General features: G+C 44.0%; 1 protein-coding gene across 3 annotated transcripts in view; it reads left to right on the plus strand.

Annotated features, from left to right (window-relative positions):
* The window catches only part of CARHSP1 (calcium regulated heat stable protein 1), a 38,155-nt gene that overhangs the window by 15,101 nt on the left and 5,711 nt on the right, over nt 1-17,343 (plus strand). The window contains exons 2-4 of one of the 3 annotated variants that reach the window (XM_030002433.1): nt 2,349-2,448; nt 5,064-5,256; nt 8,236-8,358. In XM_030002433.1, the coding sequence (XP_029858293.1) occupies nt 5,084-5,256; nt 8,236-8,358 (296 nt within the window). In that variant the 5' untranslated portion in view covers nt 2,349-2,448; nt 5,064-5,083. The remainder of the gene's footprint in view (nt 1-2,348; nt 2,449-5,063; nt 5,257-8,235; nt 8,359-17,343) is intronic. The other 2 variants (XM_030002434.1, XM_030002435.1) reach the window with 2 other exon arrangements.

The raw sequence follows: 17,343 nt of genomic DNA on the forward strand, positions 1-17,343 counted from the left end.
TTTTGTAATTGCGTGTGTTTTGTAAGTGCTTAACTCTGTGACGCAGGGTGCTGTGATGCTCTGCGGCGCTGGGATCCTTGCATACACTGGGGTCCGAGTGCCAGAAAGTGCTTTGGAAAGAAACTGCAGGTGGGAGCAAGAGCTGTGACCTGGTGCTCAGGGCGAGTGGGTGCTCGTGTACCTTGGAGAGGTGCCAGGGAGCTGGGAGCTGCTCTAGAGGAACTGGGGGCACCCTTGGGAGCCAAGCACCCCCAGTTCCTCTCCTTCATCAGGGCAAGGTAATGCGGGGAGTAGAGGTCCTGCTGCCTTCACTCTTTGAGTAGATGAGAGCAAAGGACATACTGCTGGGAAAGGGCACTTTGAAGCAGAATGGGTCTCTGTAGTGCTCACTGTGTACCATGGGGCTGTGTTTTTTCTCTTGCTGAAAAGAGCTTGTAGCTGTCAGCAGAAGAGCAGGCAAAGCTCAGGGGTTTATCTGCATGGCTTCCTTAGAGAAGGAAAGAAATGCAGCTGTGTAGAATTAATTTGGAAACCAGGACATTTAATGGTGAGTCACTTAAAAAGAGTTCTTGACGTTTCTAAATCTGAGGAAAGCCCAGAAAACAATTTTTCAGATGTCCACATTCCTTTTAGAGGTTGAAATGAAAGAGCTAACTTCCAGCAAAACCCAGCCGAAAGCGGCTGCTCTCGGGGTACAGAAACCTCACCCTCTCTTTGAAGAAAGGTCTGGTTTTCCAGGCATGTGTGGCCAGTGCTGTCCTGTTCATAGACCGTCGTGGTACCTTCTGAAAGCAGCTCTTCCAGAGAGTCTCATTTCCAGGCTAAGGAGGCTAGAAGGAGCTTTTTCTCTGCGCTGGAGCACTGAAGCATGCAGAGCAACTTTTCCTGGCTATGAGCTCTGTGCCTGCTGGATGTGTTGCAATGTCTGTTGTGTGAAAAAGAAACTGTTCATAGACAGAGATTTCCTGGAGTCTGTCACCCTACCCTACCCGTTTTGACTTTTTTTCCAGGCATTTCCTTTAATTAAAAGTGCGACTAGATTTCCGTGGTAGTGTTGTGCTGGTCAGAATGCATAACTTCCCCCAAACTGCTATTTTTAGGGTATTTTTAGAGGTATGGGCTAGACTTAAGAATAGAAAAAGAATGTATAGATATATAGAGAAATGACAGTGGTGTTTACATACCCCCAACCTTAATTACTTAAATAGATTTTTTGGGTTAGTATTTTATGGAGAATATCAGAAATTTCTCCTGCATGTATTGCACTCTGTGCTTTGTAGGTCACCTGTTACAGATGACATTTTGGGGTCTCTTTGTGTGCACATTGGCCGATTGTTCTGAAAAAAAGTATGGTAAAAAAAAAAAGTATTTTTTATTTCAAATGTTAAATAAGTCTATTGTGTTTTATTTTATTTATATTTTAGTTTGGTGTATACCTACAGTCTAAAAAAACCCACCAAAACGTTGGTGAAAGATAAATGATGTATGTTGAAATATGGGCAGATTTAAGGGTAATGTGGCACATGGTTGGAGTTTCCTAAAGAGTCTGAAAATATCACCACCTTGCGTCATGTTACATTCATTCTGTGAATATCTGAAGGCAAATATTTTGCTGGCTCAGGGAGAAGGGAGGTACTGTCTGTATTGTCCTTCATCTCTGTTGTAGCTGGAATCTCACGCTGCTGGGTTTTTTGTAGCTATGATTTGCTGCTGTGAAGTACTGGTTGCCTTCACAAGGCACAGCAAGTGGGATGCTTGTGGGAAGCTCGGGGCGGGATGCTCCGTTAGCGCGGTCTGGGGTTCCTGCGGTGCCTTCCTTGCCACAGGGAAGTGGAGAGTGGTGGCTGGACTGGAGGGACAGGGGAAAACTAATGGAAATGGGGTGGGAGGTGGTGGGTTCGTGAGAGTTGTAAGAAGGTAGGTTTGTGCAGCTAGTCACAGAGAGGGGAAGGTATTCGTGGCTGCTGAGGAAGGGCTGGTAGGCAGCGCTTGGAATCCCAAGGGTGATTCTTGATTTGCAGAGGGTCAGTTCAGAACCCAGGATAACATCTGAAAAGCACCTTTGAAGACTGCCAGTAACTGCATTTGGAAGGCAAACTTTTGCGCACAGGAAGGCTGGGAGGGCTGGGGGTGTGGGGTTTTGGTTTGAGTGTTTGCTGTAGGCTTCCTGCGTAGACACTGCCCAGCCTCGGAGTGCCTCCAGCTGCATGTGCAAGTGGGGATAGCGTTTCTGCTCCTTCAAGAGTGCTACCAATGGAAATGAGTTAATCCCTGTGTGAACAATGTCAAGACAGTGGTGACACCAGGACAAACTGAAATAGCTAAACTCCACCTTTGTCTTCAAACAGGTTCAGATGAAGTGATCGGCACTGAGCAAGCTGAGCAGAGGTTCGCAGGAGGCAGGAGCTGCTGTCATCTCACTGTATGCAGTGCACACGGTAAAACTTGGTAATTCAGTGTCCAGTCCTTTTCATTGCGTCCAATTTTTATGATTGTTGGAGAAGCCTAAGAGGCAAATGGATGTGCCAGTGCACTTGCACATGCAGTGGTACAACATACATGCCAATATAGACTGTTGCTGAGCTGTAGTGTAGCCACAGGCTTCCTACTGCTGCTTGTTTGTCTCCCCTCCTCTTCTGAGCTGTACTCACTTGCTGCAAGGGGTGTGAAGTTGAGCGTAGCTGCTCCTGGCTGCCTCCAGCTACATGCATTTGTGTAGCAGCTCTCACTGAGCTCTGGTCACAATTTAGGACTTGTGTAATAGAAATTATGAGAGTTGAGGCCATTCATATAGTTTGACCGTGGGCAGAGAACAAAAAGGGTATTTGTACAGTGAAATGGTACTGAATGTTCTACAGCACTGTTTTATTTTATGTTTACAGAGCAGAGGGCACAAAAATAACATAAATGGGAACAATAACGTACGGTAGCACACTTCTAACTCCATTTAGCCTTCTTTATTTGTAAATATTTTTGTGGTTCATCTGTGTTTTAAAGAAAGGAGGGAAAATTCTCCTGCCTCTCTACCCTTGTTTGAGGAAGGGGACGGTCAGTACTTTGTTGTTGGCTCTACTGTATTGCTGTGGATGGGTGAATAGCTCTGCATTTTGCTTGTCACCTGACAAACTGGTTTATATTTAGATTAGGAGAGAAAGCGTGCAATTCTGAAAGCTGCGTTTTCACTTGTGCAAAGGCCAGACCATGTGTGCTGAGTTATCAGAATGAGGTTTTAATTGTTTGCTCTTATTTTTCCTGTGACTTATTATAGTCCTACTATGTCAAATATGCATTCCTTGAAAGCAAGGCACCCAAAGGAGAGGTCTTTCAAAATCTGAGGAGACTTTCTCAGTACCAGCCAGCACAGCAGGTCTCTTTGGAGGAAGAGGAAGTTTGGAAAATCCTGTCCCTTTGGTGTTATCATCTCCATCTCAGCTGAACACCGTGCCATGACACTGGGCAGGGCATTAGCTCATTAGTGGCGAACGCCATCCGAATTTGAAATGCCATTCGTAAAGCTGTGGTTTTGTTTTCAGCTGAGTTGTTGCTCTTGAGAACAGTGTGGAAAGCTCAAGCTGGTACATGAGGGAACATGACTATCCACTTCTACCTTCTCAGCACCCTGAGCAATTAAACACAAAAGCCTTTGTTCCCTGGTGACTTCATTCTTAAGAGGCCTTTTTAATTTTAGTCCTTAGTTTCGGGAAGAAATAATGGGAATTTGTCATTGACAAGAAGGCTGCATCTCTCGGATGTCATCTGAAGGATCTGCTCCATAATTCATGGGCTGGGGAGTGTGGGTGTCAAAAGGAGGGTGCATAATGGATATGAGATATTTCAGTTCAGTGAAACTATTGGTCTTAAAAGCAGCTTTTCTTGCCTTCATGGTATTTGCTTGACCCAGATCACCACACTTTTTGCTAACTCATCCAGATATCCAGATATTTTTAGATTTTCTTAAGTAAGAGTGTGGCGGGTTATTGGTTATTTTTGTACAGCTTACTCCCCTTTCAATGCGGACAGTAATACCAGAGCAGTGCTGATTGATTTCTCTTTGTCACTGCTGTACCTGTAAGCCATGCACACAAGTGTGTAGAAGGGCTGCTGTTTCTTATCAGTTCTCTTTCCGTGGATTCTATGAGTTTTGCTTGTTGTGACACGCGTATTGCTGTTAGTGTGCTGAGAAAGGGACCTTCTCCCTCCTCTGCTGTAGGATGTGAATAAGAGCAAATCTAACTTGGGCTGCTGGGGGTCTGCATGCAAATATGGACTATTGGCTTCCTAGTTGCTGGAAGATTGTAGCAGACTCAACGTGCCAAAGGGGACTGCTGCGTCTGCCAGATCTTTACAGGCTGGAGGGGTCATCTCCTTGCAGTTAGCCACTGCCTGCCAGCTTTGTCCATGTTCTTGTCCTTAGCAGAGTAAATTAACTGTCTGACTCTGTCTGAAGTGAATTAAGGAGCACTCATATGATTTTCTTCTTGCAGTCAAGCTGAAGGTGTTACAAGCTCTGACAGAGCTGTGCTAAAAGCTGAGCAGCAGCAATGAAGTTAGCATCGGCGATTGCACCGCAAAACTATCATCCAGCAGTGGAAGTGCAGCCTTTATTTCAGCATTTCTTCTTCTAGTGTTTCTTTCTTGTAACATGTTTGTGTGCAGATGCAGGAGATTTCTCTATGCTGTCAGTGGTCAAACCCCATTTGTCTGCGAGCTGCACGGGGCACACTTATACCTAGTGTTGAGGCTGAGCTCTGCTTCAGGAGCCATTGCTTGTGAGTGAGGCAGGAGTAAACAAATACGACTTGGTCATGGAGTAATATGTTTTCAGTGGAGCTTCCTAGTACAGCTTACAAAAGCTGTGAGATTTAAAAATCAATAAACTTAAAAAAACAAACAAACAAACAAATGAACTCACTGACACTGAGCAGGGGCTTTTGGTGCAACTGCGTCCACATGCACGTCTGCAGGAAGTGAGTCGTATTCTTACAAAATCATCATCTGAAGAATTTGTGGCTTTTATGACAATTACCATTTTGGGCTAAGTGCAGATCTCTTCCTCTCTCTAGGCTTTTCTCAGGCATCAGGAATGTCTTCTGAGCCCACTTCATCCACCTCGCAGCAGCCCCCCACCTCTCCACCCTCACCTGGTTCTCTCCATCTGCCTGAAAACCGCAGGGCGAGAGATCGCTCTCCATCGCCCATGAGAGGGTACCTCATCCCCAGTCCGCTGCCCACCCGACGGACCAGGACGTTTTCGGCGTGAGTACTGGGAAACCTGCATTTCATAGACGACAACCGAACGATTGCCTTTGGGCAGAATGATTGGCCCCTTCCAAGGTGAAGGGAGTCGGGGTGGGGGGTGGCGGGTGTATCTGGAAGGTGCTTTGGTATTTTACTGTTATCTCTTCTCCAATAAATTCTGATGCCACTAGACTTTTAGTCCAAATCACCTGTAGTTTTTCAATGCTCTGCATAAAGGATGTTCAAAGTCTTTTCCACTCTTTAAGACCAGAGTTTTACAGGGAGGGGAAAATACACTGAGATTTTTCAAAACAGAGTTTCTTGTCTGAAGCTTTGCTTCACTTCAGACACTGGGTTGTGGCTCTCAGGACCAGCTCCTGTTGGTGTTTCTTCATCAGCTCCACCTCCTCTTTTGGCATGACCTCTCTTCTTGCTGCGCCTGAAGCAGTGGACCAGACCTCACTGGAGGTTTTATTTCTTTGACTCCTGACACCTATGCTGCCATCAGCCAGGTTACATTTTAGGGATGGTTCATGACCCTGTCACTTTTCAGAGGGCTTGTTTCCTTTTCCTGTTCAGCTTTCATATCTCCATCTTAAGATTGCTCAAATAGACCTGTAAAAGAATATGTTGGGTTTCAAGGTTATGAACCCTGGTCTCCTTGATTCTCTAAGATTATATGAGGTTTTCACTAAAATGGGATGAGGTTTGTTGCTATTTGTAGTTACTTGAGGTAGTGATCCTACAGCAGAGCTGGCTTTCCCTGAGCTTTCCTGTGGCCCCATGTTGCTGTGCCGGCTCCTTGGAGGCCCCTGCCCGAAGGGAACTCCTCTGCAGTGCAGCAGCAGAGGATGGTGTTGCAAGGATTGGCCACTGCAGAAAATTCCCAGTGCCTATGATGGGTCTCCCAGTGAGGTGCTGACCTGCAGAAGGCAGTGTGGGCTTCTTTGTTAATCTCAGCGGCCTTTGAATCAGGGTCTGAGAGTGTAACATGAAGCTGTGGTCAATCCGTTGCACTTAGGCCACAGTCTTGCAGTTACTTCTGTGTAAGGGAAGTCTGGCAGTGCTGAGTGAAACACTGTGGAAGTAAGATCTCAAACCCACAGCTAGCCTATTTTGTGCCACTGAATCTAGCTGGCATGCTTTTTCCTTTTTGCTTCTTGCAGTGTTACCCAGCTCTTTTCTTCAAGAGTTATCCATGCAGATTTAAAGAGCATCAATCTCAGTGATGCTTTGTATTATTACTTCTGTATTCAAAAGGAAGCAAAAAAGAACAGCAGCAGCAGAAGAAAAATTTGTATGTTGTCAGTTCCAAAAGCCTTCAAATGCCCTAAACTTTGTAATGGAAGTAGATTGCTAAAAGGAACATAATTGACTTGATAATTGGGATTGCCCTTGAAAAGCAATTCCAGGCTAGTTTGCCTCAGTGCTGTGTTAATAATGAACTCTTTGTAATTCTTCTCAGCTGTTAATGCTAGTCTGGTTCTTACAAAAGTAAAGAATTTGTTATTTGGCTTCCACAGTTCTTTAATCATTAATTAGTGTAGGAATCTTGCTGTATTTGTTTGCCCTGAAAATCAAAATAGGTTTAAACTTTTTTTAGTGTCCTCTTTAAACAAGAGGAGCTCTAGGTGAGCTCTGGCCCCACAGTTGTATAGAAAAGGTGAATGTGACAGACAGTGGCTTATTATTTGGTGGGATTATTTAATTTTGGTTCATTGCAAGTGTGGGGCCTTATCCCCACAGTCCTTTATCTCCTTGAAAGATGCAATTGAGCTTTAGTGGCTTATTTAGGGCAGTGAGTGCTTTTTTGTGTAACAGGCACTTGTGGCGTCAGATGTGTTGACAGCTTTATAGGCTGGAAATGAAGTGATTTAATGGAGATTTCTTCTTTCTTTAACACTTTCAACTGTACTTCTTTAGTGTTAGTTTGCCTTAAGGAACAGAGCCATTACCACATTTTTTAATTATTTTATTTAGACTTCAGTAAACTTTTAAACATTTGGGAAAGTGATGTCACAATTGCTATGATTCATGTAACCAGATGGCAACATGATCACTTACTGGATTTGAAGAATCGCACCAAAATCCTCTTACAACATGGAAGCAACCTACTAGATAGTCATGTCATGAGAAGGTTCTGATCTAGTAACTCTTCTGTGTAAACCCTGTAAGATGTCTAAACCAGTTGGCCTCATTAATGAAAGTATTTGAGTGAGTTTGGATCTCTGGAGATTCACCTCAGCATATTTGACGGGAAAAGGATTTAATCGCACAGTTTTCAGGATGTTATAGTTCATGCAAGTTGTTTTTCTTGATGGCAGTAAGTCACCCTAAAGGTTCGTCTTCAAATCTGTCTTGTTTTAAAATACAGCTCCCATGACAGTGGAGGAGGAGATCAGTCTTGAGTCTTGGTGTTATGCACATCAGTTAGGCTTCATAGCCTGCTGGAGTCACTTGGAGGTGAAATACTGACTTCACTGGATCCTAGTCTGGCAGGATAATGATAGACATGCATGCAGAAGGGGTGTGTGTATATGTATATACATACATGAGTACACATTTATACATGTCTATGCATTGCATTCTCTTGATGATACATGCACATGCTTACTGTTAAATTCATGAAAGCACATAAAACACCTAGGTGCACACTGGTACTCCTGAACTCATGAAAGGTGTAAGATGCTTACATTTAGTATAGCGTCTAAAAGAAAATTTGGCAGGGTGATACAGCAGATGGATTCAGGATGGCAACTGATAGATTATAATGCTAGCAAACATCTTCATCATCTTTATCTTCCTTAAAAAGGCTACAGGCAAAACGTGCAGTGTATGAAACTGAGTATTAAGCAGTTGCTACAGAGGAGTATACTCACTGGGAGTGAGTATTTGGACCATTGTGCCCATTTGCTTGGTGTGCTCTGGCTGACACACCTGGAAGCTGTCACATCCATGCTCAGCAATGATCTGCTCTTTTTGTGCTTTCTTTTGCAGAACCGTGAGAGCATCAGAGGGTCCCATCTACAAAGGCGTCTGTAAATGCTTCTGTCGCTCCAAAGGCCATGGCTTCATTACCCCTGCAGATGGAGGGCCCGACATCTTCGTACACATCTCTGAGTAAGTTGTCTGGGTGGCTGAGGAAGGCTGGAGCTTTGGTTTGCCTTAATTACTGAATGCTTTTGACACTTCAGATACAAGAATAGTTTATAATCTGTCACCCTTACCTTAGCAAAGAGGAGTTATGCCGATGTTACTGGCAGCGATAGATTATGCTGTTGAGTTAAAAACTAGAACATGATCCTGTCAAATCTCTTAGAGTAAGCTCTGCAGTTTCACCCAGACCCAGAAACTTGCATTTACCTGAAGCAAATCATCTATGCAGTATCCAGTTTTAAAGATTTGTAACACTGAAAATTCACTACTTTTACTTTGCACTGCTTGTACCATTATTAAACTAAAGGTTAATTACCTGTACTGTTAAGAAAATTCATACTTTATTACTTCCTTGAATTTATCTAGCTTCAGTTTCAAGCAGTGTATAGCTAAAGCTTTCTCTATTAAAGGGCTCATTAGTACCTCCACTTTTTTGCCTTGAACACACTGAGAACCATCGCTTCTGAATCTACCTTTTGATAAACTAAACAGATTAAGCTTTTCAAGTCCCTCACTGAGAATTTTCTCCAGTCTAAAACAGTTTTTCCACTCTATTTTCTAAGTGTGCTGTAGAATTTAAGTATCATTTTAAAACAACAGAGTGCACACATACTTTCAGTATATGGAGATAAAATCTCCTCCAGACTCCTGCCCTGTTTCTGTTTCTGTACATGCCATAATCGCATTAGCCCACTCATCCCTAGTCTTTTGCTGAGTTGCTTATCTGCTCTGACCTCGGCATCCTTTGCAGCGTCAGTTTGGTGCAGTCCCAGATACAGTCTGGCATCTGTTTGGATTCCTTGTTCCTAGATGTACGACTTCATATTTAGTTGCACTGCAGCATGCCTTACTTGAATAGGCCCTGCCTGCCAAGGGGTCCAGATTGTGCTCCATGACTGCACTGTCTTTGTTATTTATTGCTTGGCTAACCTGCAAGGTTTAATAGACAGTTTTTTATTTGGTTCTAGATTGAGATATTGACCAGCATTGGGGCTGAAACTGGTCTCTGAGGGTGTGTTTTAAGATTGCTCAATGTTTATTCTCTAATAACCTCTTTTAGATCTATCACCAGTTTTTAGTCTACATACTGTTTACAGTACTGAAGCTGTATAATCCTTATTTGTTGTTTGGAGTGGTTATCCAGTGATAAGTCAACAAAAGCCTTACCAAAGTTATTCACATCGCCCCAACTATCTTTCCTGCTTGTGTGTGTAGCACGTGTCCTTGGAGAAGGAACACATTGGCCTTCTTCCAGTTTTCTGAAATGTTTACTGCCTGATGTGTGTTGGCAAGCTGAAGCTTTTTAGGGCTCGTGGGTGCAAATGGGCTGAGTGGTCTGACTTACGTGTTCAACCCAAGGAAATGTTATTTAATACCTTCTTTTTCTGTCATCTGATAGAAATGCGCAATTTCTCCTTATTTCCTGAATAACTTAAAAATAACATTTCTTATATCACAATTTAAAAATTTTACTGTGAACATCTAGTCTGACCTATACAGGTACTGATCAGCAAGGGTTTAGTTAAAACAGCCCTCTCGCAGAAACATGAATTCTCAGCCTGCTAATGAATTCTTTTTAAAGAACTGTCTATTTTCAGTCCTGTTTTTTTCCTCTACATTTTCTCTTCCAATTAGTTCAGCAAAATTTTCTTCAGTTATGTGAAATTAACCCTTTCAAAACCCTAGAGATAACTGTTTGATTGGGTCTGCCCTTTGTCTGTACAAAATGTGAACTAAATTTTCAGGTGTTCCCCAGTTCCTATCCTATGGCCCAGCACATCTTTCTGACTGGGCCCAAACCTCAGTACTTGCTTCTGGGTGCACTAACTGCTCCTACCCTCAATCCCCTTCCAATCAGCTATATTTCTTAGAAACTCCAGTGATTTTTTTTCTGTTTGGCTGTTTAAGACTCCCATATGTCTCTTATACTGAAATCCTTTATGACATTGTGAAAAACATTTTTTTGTCTGCTGTGATTTTGGTGGTCTGTGCAAGAGGCCCCCTCTCACAGGAGTCCCCTCTCATGGGCTGTGCTAGTTGGTGTATTGATCCCGTATGCTTTCAAAATGCTTTAACTGTGAGCCATCAATAAACTGTATTTGAGTAATTGTGCCCTGAATGTGGTGTGCCACCCTCCTCTTTCTTCTATGCACTCAATCTATCCTAAAAACACTATCGAATGCGTCACCAAATTTGTAAAAGTTCATGGGCAACCACACTTCTTGAGGTATTTTCAGCATGTCTATTTTGCTGATATGTGTCCAGTTCTCTGCCTGCTTTCACCCTCACCCTGCCATGCCCTCAGACCACCCCGCACGGGAAAGCTGGAGCAGATAAAGGCTGAAAGGGGGAGATCCACTGCATGGGCAGGGGGTGACGGGCTCTGGCCCGCTCACGTACAGTCTTCGGCTTGAGCTCCGGCTTTCCAGGTCTCAACTTAGTGCCCTACCTGCTGGACCAGGCTGCTTCTCTTCATTTTCAGTTACTTCATTTCAGTCTAATGCTCACACAGGTGGGGAACTGTCTCCATATGCCATGCTGCAGTACGCTGCAGTCTTTCTCCAGTGTGGCAGCTCTCTTCAGTTTTTACTGTAGATGAGAAGATTGGAGGGGACCTCCTCTACCCTGTCCGCTGCTGGAAGGCACCTGTGCCTTTCTGGCAAATGCTTTACCCAATGCACTCTTAACAATTCGAGTACTGGGGATCCGCTGCCTCCCTGGGCGATCTCTTCCAATTAACAGACCTGGCTCTTAATTGTTTCTGATATTTAACTGACATCTCCCTCGCTTTCAGTATGGCCCTTCACTCCTCCTTCCATCTCCGCAGCAGGTAAATGATGCCTTTCCTCTTTAAGCCTATCATTTATGTGTTCAAAGACTGTTTTCCTTGCTCTTTCAGAAATATTTCAGCAAGGTTAGTTCATACGAATTTTGTAGGACTGAAGGATGTGCTTTATGCAACCTTTCTAGGCTCAGTTCTGCTCCTTTGAAGCCAACAGGCGTTTTTTTCTATTGAACCAGGACTGGGCCACTGTTTTACATGTTTCTTATGTAGGTACTGTCTTGGAACTTAAATTCAAAAATAGCTGATGTTTCTGCCTCAACCTGTTAGTAAAAAGTGCTATTATTGAAGTACTGAAGGTTTCAGCACATTGTGTTCTTTAATTACTCTGAGTGTATTTGAATTGTTGGAAACACGTTTTAGTGCTAGAGGGTGATGGTATCACTGTCTTGATTCTGATGCAAGGCAGCACTGGAAAGACAAATTAATAATGCCTTTCAGTTTATTTCACAGTGACTTAGAAATATTGCTCTTCATTAATGGGAATTGCTTATTGCAGCAGCATTCTGTAACAATCACTGTGGCTCAGGGGACTTCAATGACTCGGGTTTGCATAGTGTGAGTTTTGAGATACTGCTTATGTTTATCATGTATTCTTTTCTACCTATTTTACTCAGTTAAACCTGAATGTGAAAGACACATCAATCTGTTTACTGTCTCAGTGCGGTATAGGCATCTACTTGTGAAATGAAAGAGGATTGTTTCTCCTGAATAAGTTCTGCCTGAAAGCTAGGATTTCAGGAATGTGAATAAAATGGTACGCCAGTTTGGATTCAGCAAGGTTGACTGTTCCTCTGTGTTCATGACTAAGCTGTGATGATTAGTGAAGGTTTTGAACATTGGGACCAGCTGCCTATCTTGTAGATTAATATGATTTTAAATGTAAAATTTTAATTTGAGGAATTAAATTTTTTTCTTCCCTAAGCTTTGGGGAGCTGTAAGGTTACACTTCAATGAAAATGTCTTCCATGAACTGGAATGTCTGTTTCCCATAGCTTTCCATTTATTTTTGTAAGATAATAACACTTAGCATGGCGTTTCCATTTTCGTAAGTGAGCATTAGCCTGAAAATAAGGTCAAATATACGTGGCATTCAAAAGCTTCTTCACTTGGCATCAGCAAAATTTTAAATTTCAGCATTTGTGCGAGAGTTTAAGGTGAATGTGGGCATGTGGACATGTTTTATGAGTGGAACTTGCAGCAAAGCTCTGTTACTGTGAAGTTGGACTTGTCAGGTGTGGGTGGATATACAGTAAAGAAATGCCAGTTTGAAACGCAGGTTTTAAAGGTGTTTTTTGTCTGTGTGGCTTTGTTTTAACGAGCGGCTCTGAAGACTGCAGAGAGTTGGTTTGGGTTTTGATAACACTTGTGTGGAGCCAGTTCTCCTTTTTAACTGACTAGGTGCAAATGTGCAAAACTGTACGATTAACCAGGGCAGCCTGCAGTTCTCTGGTAATGCTGACGCTGGTAGGTGGTAGCGTTTCCTTTTGAGCGGCGGGTAGGGGCACGGTGGCAGCTCTGGTGACAGTCACCTTGTGTCAGTCTGCGGGTAAAGCATCTGTGGCTGAAACCCTGTACCACAACTGCGACACCGTCGGTGCTCGAGATGGACAGATTAAAGCCAGCTCATGCACACAGGCTTGAGGCGCTGTTCCTGCCTGCGGACGCGTGGCCTGGCGCAGCGAGAAAGCTGTCGCACCCCTGCCACCCGGCCGAAGGCGCCGGCCATAAGCTCACTGCTGCTTTCTGCGTTCCGTGCACAGGGAGTCCTGCTTCCTTGTGTTTACTGGAAACGCTTCTCAAGTGGGTATAAACAATTGTACTAGGAAGATGTTATGGCTTGTTGAATGTGGTGAGATTTTGTTTTTCTCAGTTTAATACTTCGCCCTTCTCCAGAACAGAAAACAAAATGTGCTCGCTAGTAGTGAGTGTAAAACCCTAGCTGGCAAGCTTGGGGATGGAGGAGTTGCTGAGATGGTAATTCCAGATAATGTCTCTGGAAAGCTGGAAGCAAAGGCAAATTCATTTGCCTGGAGTGAAATTTTTAAAAAGCCCTTAATTACGTTTTTAAGTGTGACATGTACTGTTAATGCTTTCATTTCCACCAGCCTGTATCATGATCCACTGTCAGCAAACTGATGGTGTTACTGTAGCACCAGTGCTGAGAACCGTATCCTTCTCGATATCTTACCTCCTCTGCTGTTGTTTCATAGCGGGAGTAAGTCAGCTCTCTCAAATACGAGCCAGTTTGGTTGTTACTGAAGCGTAATGGCTCTGGTGGCTTCAGTTTCGCTCTCTTGCCACTCTTCCTATACACGTGGCATGTTTCTGGAGAGCAGATGGGGAATCCCTGCAGTGCCGGCTGTTGAGGTCCCCTGCCTTCTGCTGGAGGCGGCTGCCTGTACAGACAGGTTCGTATCAGCTCCCCTTCCAAAGGGGGGTCCTGAGGGCACCGGCCGAGAGGGGTGGGGGGAGGTGGGGTGTGGGCGCCTGTAGCGGCAGATCAAATGATGTGCTTTAGAGCACTGCATAAGAATCCCACTCTTCTGCTTTCCCAGTGTATTTGGGAGTGGGCTCATGATGGGTACTGGTTTACCCTCTGGGCTTTTGCATTTGACTGGGACTTGGCCTGAAGCCCACGTAGCTGCAAGGGCAAGACAAGGAGGTAGTTTACCAGACAGCAGTGACGAATGAATGACCACACTCTTGGGTTTTTTTAAAGATTTTATTTTGCAAAAGCAGCTGATTTAATGGAACAGAAAAAACGTGCAGTGCTTGTGGGTTTTCTGCAGTTTGCTAGTGCTTGGCTCTGAAGGGGAAAATGCTGCATTGCAGAGAGGCCTTCAGGCTGTCCTTCAGGCTGGATTCCTGACCCCATGCTTAATGAAGGCTTTGGAGAATTGATGCTGTACTTCCCCTGGGACGTTGACACACAGCACCCTCGGGTCTCTGGAGGTTGCTGTGCTTTGCTTGTGCGTTGTGTTGTGATCTCGGGAGATTATGCTTATAGTGCCTGTAACTGAGGAGTACTGAACAGAACAGAAGTTGTCTCTCAGTGGGCTCCCAGGTGGAGATACGGTCCCATTCTGCTGTTGCATCTCAGTTTCTGGCCATGCTGGAGATGTACGATCAGCCACATCTTCCTGCAGGGAGGAATCCAGCTGCGTCCCTGCTGCTATCCTGCTGCATTGAGGAGCTGGCTTTGAGCTTTTCATGTGCATGGAGAGATCATCTTTTCATGCTCCTTTCTTTCCTCTGATTTTCTGCCAGATCACTATGTTTAATGAAAAGCATTAACGCCACATCTCTTCTTCTGGCTCTTCTGTGATGCTGTTCTTCTGGTGGAGTGTAACAATATGGGTTGGAAATTAACTGATAATTATAAACAAACTGATAGCTGAATCTGAGCTGAGAGAATGAACTTTTCTGGACTCTCTGCCTCTTCTGTGAACTAGCAGCGAAACAGTTTCTTCTGGCTGCAACCGACTGCTCTGGGGCTGCTGGGAAGCCAAATCTGAGTTTTCTGATTTCCTTCAAAATACTTGAAGTGCTTGATGACTTATCTGCTTTGGGCTGCACACTTCCTTCCTGACGTGCTCCCTTTCTGGTGCCTTGCTGCATCTGTTGAAATGTCTGAAATAAGTAGATTATCTGGGGTGGGGAGGAGAGGCAGCAGAATACCAGATCTTACTTGAGAGGGGTTTGGAAATGAATAGAATATGGATAGCCTTTTCCTAATGGTTCCCCACACCCCCCCAGTTGGCTCAGAAAACTCACGTTGCAGTGGTGAATGCAGGACAGCCAGCTTGCTGTGGTCATGATTGTAGCAAAACCTTCCAAGAATCTCCACCTAAATGATATAAACTGTAATAGGTCAAAGCCAAGACTTATACTGTACCTGCAAGCCAGGCAGTGGGCACTGAAGATGACTGTGGCCACCCGAGGGTGGAGGTTCTTTGTGGTTAGTGAGCACAGAACGTAACTGCCCTGGGCTTTGGTGTCCAGATGCAAACAGCAGGTATTATTGTGACAGGATCCAAGTTGGATGCTTGCAGGAACAGGCATCTTCTGTACCTCTGAGTGAGTCTGCATAGGTACCCTTGGAAAGCTCTGCCTCTTGTGATCACCAGTTTCTTCCTCATAGTGCATGGTGAGCTGCCCAGTGTTGAACTAGCTGCTGAAAGTGGATATAGAGCCATAACTAAGCCTGAACGTGGATTCAAAAACCACGACTAGAAATCTCAGTAGAGAACTGGGCAAGAAAACGATGCATCTGCTGTACTGGGAGGGAAGCGCAACTTCTGTCCTAGACAAGGCAGCTCCTGGGAAGATCTCTCTGCAGTGGCACAGAGACCAGGCCAATCCCGTAGCAGAGACCTTGGATATTAACAGCTGGGGTTCTTCACTGTTTGGACCTCTTTGACACTTCTCTGTCCCAGCTACGAGTGTGACTGGTGGGCAAGAGGCAGCCCTGCTTCTGCTTTGCCTGCCAGCCAGCTTGATAAGGTCATTGCTGGCTTTGCTGATGAATTCTGGAGATGTCAGCTTACCCCGGGACTGCATGGGAGGGCGTTCAGGATGGATTAGTAATTCATAATAGTTCATTACTCTGTCGTGTCCTGTTGTTTAATATAAATATGGGTTTCCTAGGAGGTGTGTTGAGGTGTTAAATGAGCTTTAAGAAGGCCACAAGATAATAGCTCATTGATCCGTGGGAAGCAGCTACGTGGTGTGATCGGTGGTAGCCTTGTTGACCAGCAAGGCTCTGAAAACTCTTGTTCAAAAATGTTTCCATGTAACTTAGTCTTTGTCCCAAGAGGTTTAACTAGAGCCCTGGAATATGAATAGCAGCTGTGAGAAGGAAGAACTAGAACATTCCTTATTTAGGTAATTTCCTAATAACCTCCCAGTTCCCTAAAAATAGAGCGGGATAAAATGCTCCACTGTACCAGACTGGTGCTGAGCTGGGAAATGGGAGTTGCTGGATAATCTAAAACTCACTCTATTGTGTCTCACTCTGACACTAACATCAGAAAAGCATTTCCTATTTTTAGCTTAATTTGTTGAAGTGTCTTAAAGTTCCTGGATACATAGATATCCATTATTTTGAACAGAACATGCATACCAATCTCTCAAATAGCAGTGAAAATCTCCATTTTCCTCTAGATCAACATTTAATATATAGTTAGGGTAAAAGTAAAAAATACAGATCTAAAAATATTTAATCAGTGTATAACATCAAAAAAGTCCATGTTTAACTTCCTCTACCAAATTATCCAGGTAACTTATATTGTATATAGAGTGGCTGTTATAGGTTGAATCTGTTCCAAGATCTCTGTTTACTTTCTCTGATCTTTTCCAGTTCATTTCCCTCCCAGCGCTTAAGGCAATTGCTTCCTAATGGAGGACCTTCCTGGCACTTTGTGTAGGGCTCTGCCTCCAGTGCCATACCATCTCATCACCTTTCAGGTGCCATTATATTGTTCTTTCTTGACACCACCAGAAGTACTGCACAATCTGGATGTTGTTTATTCCTGCTTCTAAGCATCACCTAGCGATAGCAATGCTGGAGTTAGTATGCATCTATCCCAGAAGCAGCATTTGGTGGGCAAACACTGTGCTGGGAACACTGTTCACAAACAGGTTTATTCAGGCTGCAAACCAAGACCATTGTCCTCTCGCTTTTCCTGTGCACTGGGGGCAATGAGTTAATAGTCCTGTATTCAGTAGGCACCAAGAATAACTGGTAATTGGAAAGCTGCAGGAAAGAAAAGAGTATCTGATCTGTGGGAGAAAAGTTTAAAGGCCAAAAGCAGAAAATGAAATTCGAGCTGTTTGTTTGGCCACAACCTTTTTACACAGCTGTGCAAAGGACAGGCCTGGTCTTGATGAGGTAAGGTCACCTCAACAAGCAAGGAAAGAAAGAAGACAAACTAGAGGATGAGAAGAAGCCATGTTGGGGTTGAATGAGGCTTTATCACAAGCTTCAGTCTTTTTGTAGTGTCAGTTTGGGTAAGGAAAGAAACCAAGAAAGGATCTGATGCTCTCAGCATAATGCTTGGAACTGTAAGAAGTGCTTTCTAGTGGAGAAGAGTGTACCTTTCTGC

The sequence above is a fragment of the Aquila chrysaetos genome, chromosome 25 (assembly GCF_900496995.4).
Source record: "Aquila chrysaetos chrysaetos chromosome 25, bAquChr1.4, whole genome shotgun sequence".
Taxonomy (NCBI): domain Eukaryota; kingdom Metazoa; phylum Chordata; class Aves; order Accipitriformes; family Accipitridae; genus Aquila; species Aquila chrysaetos.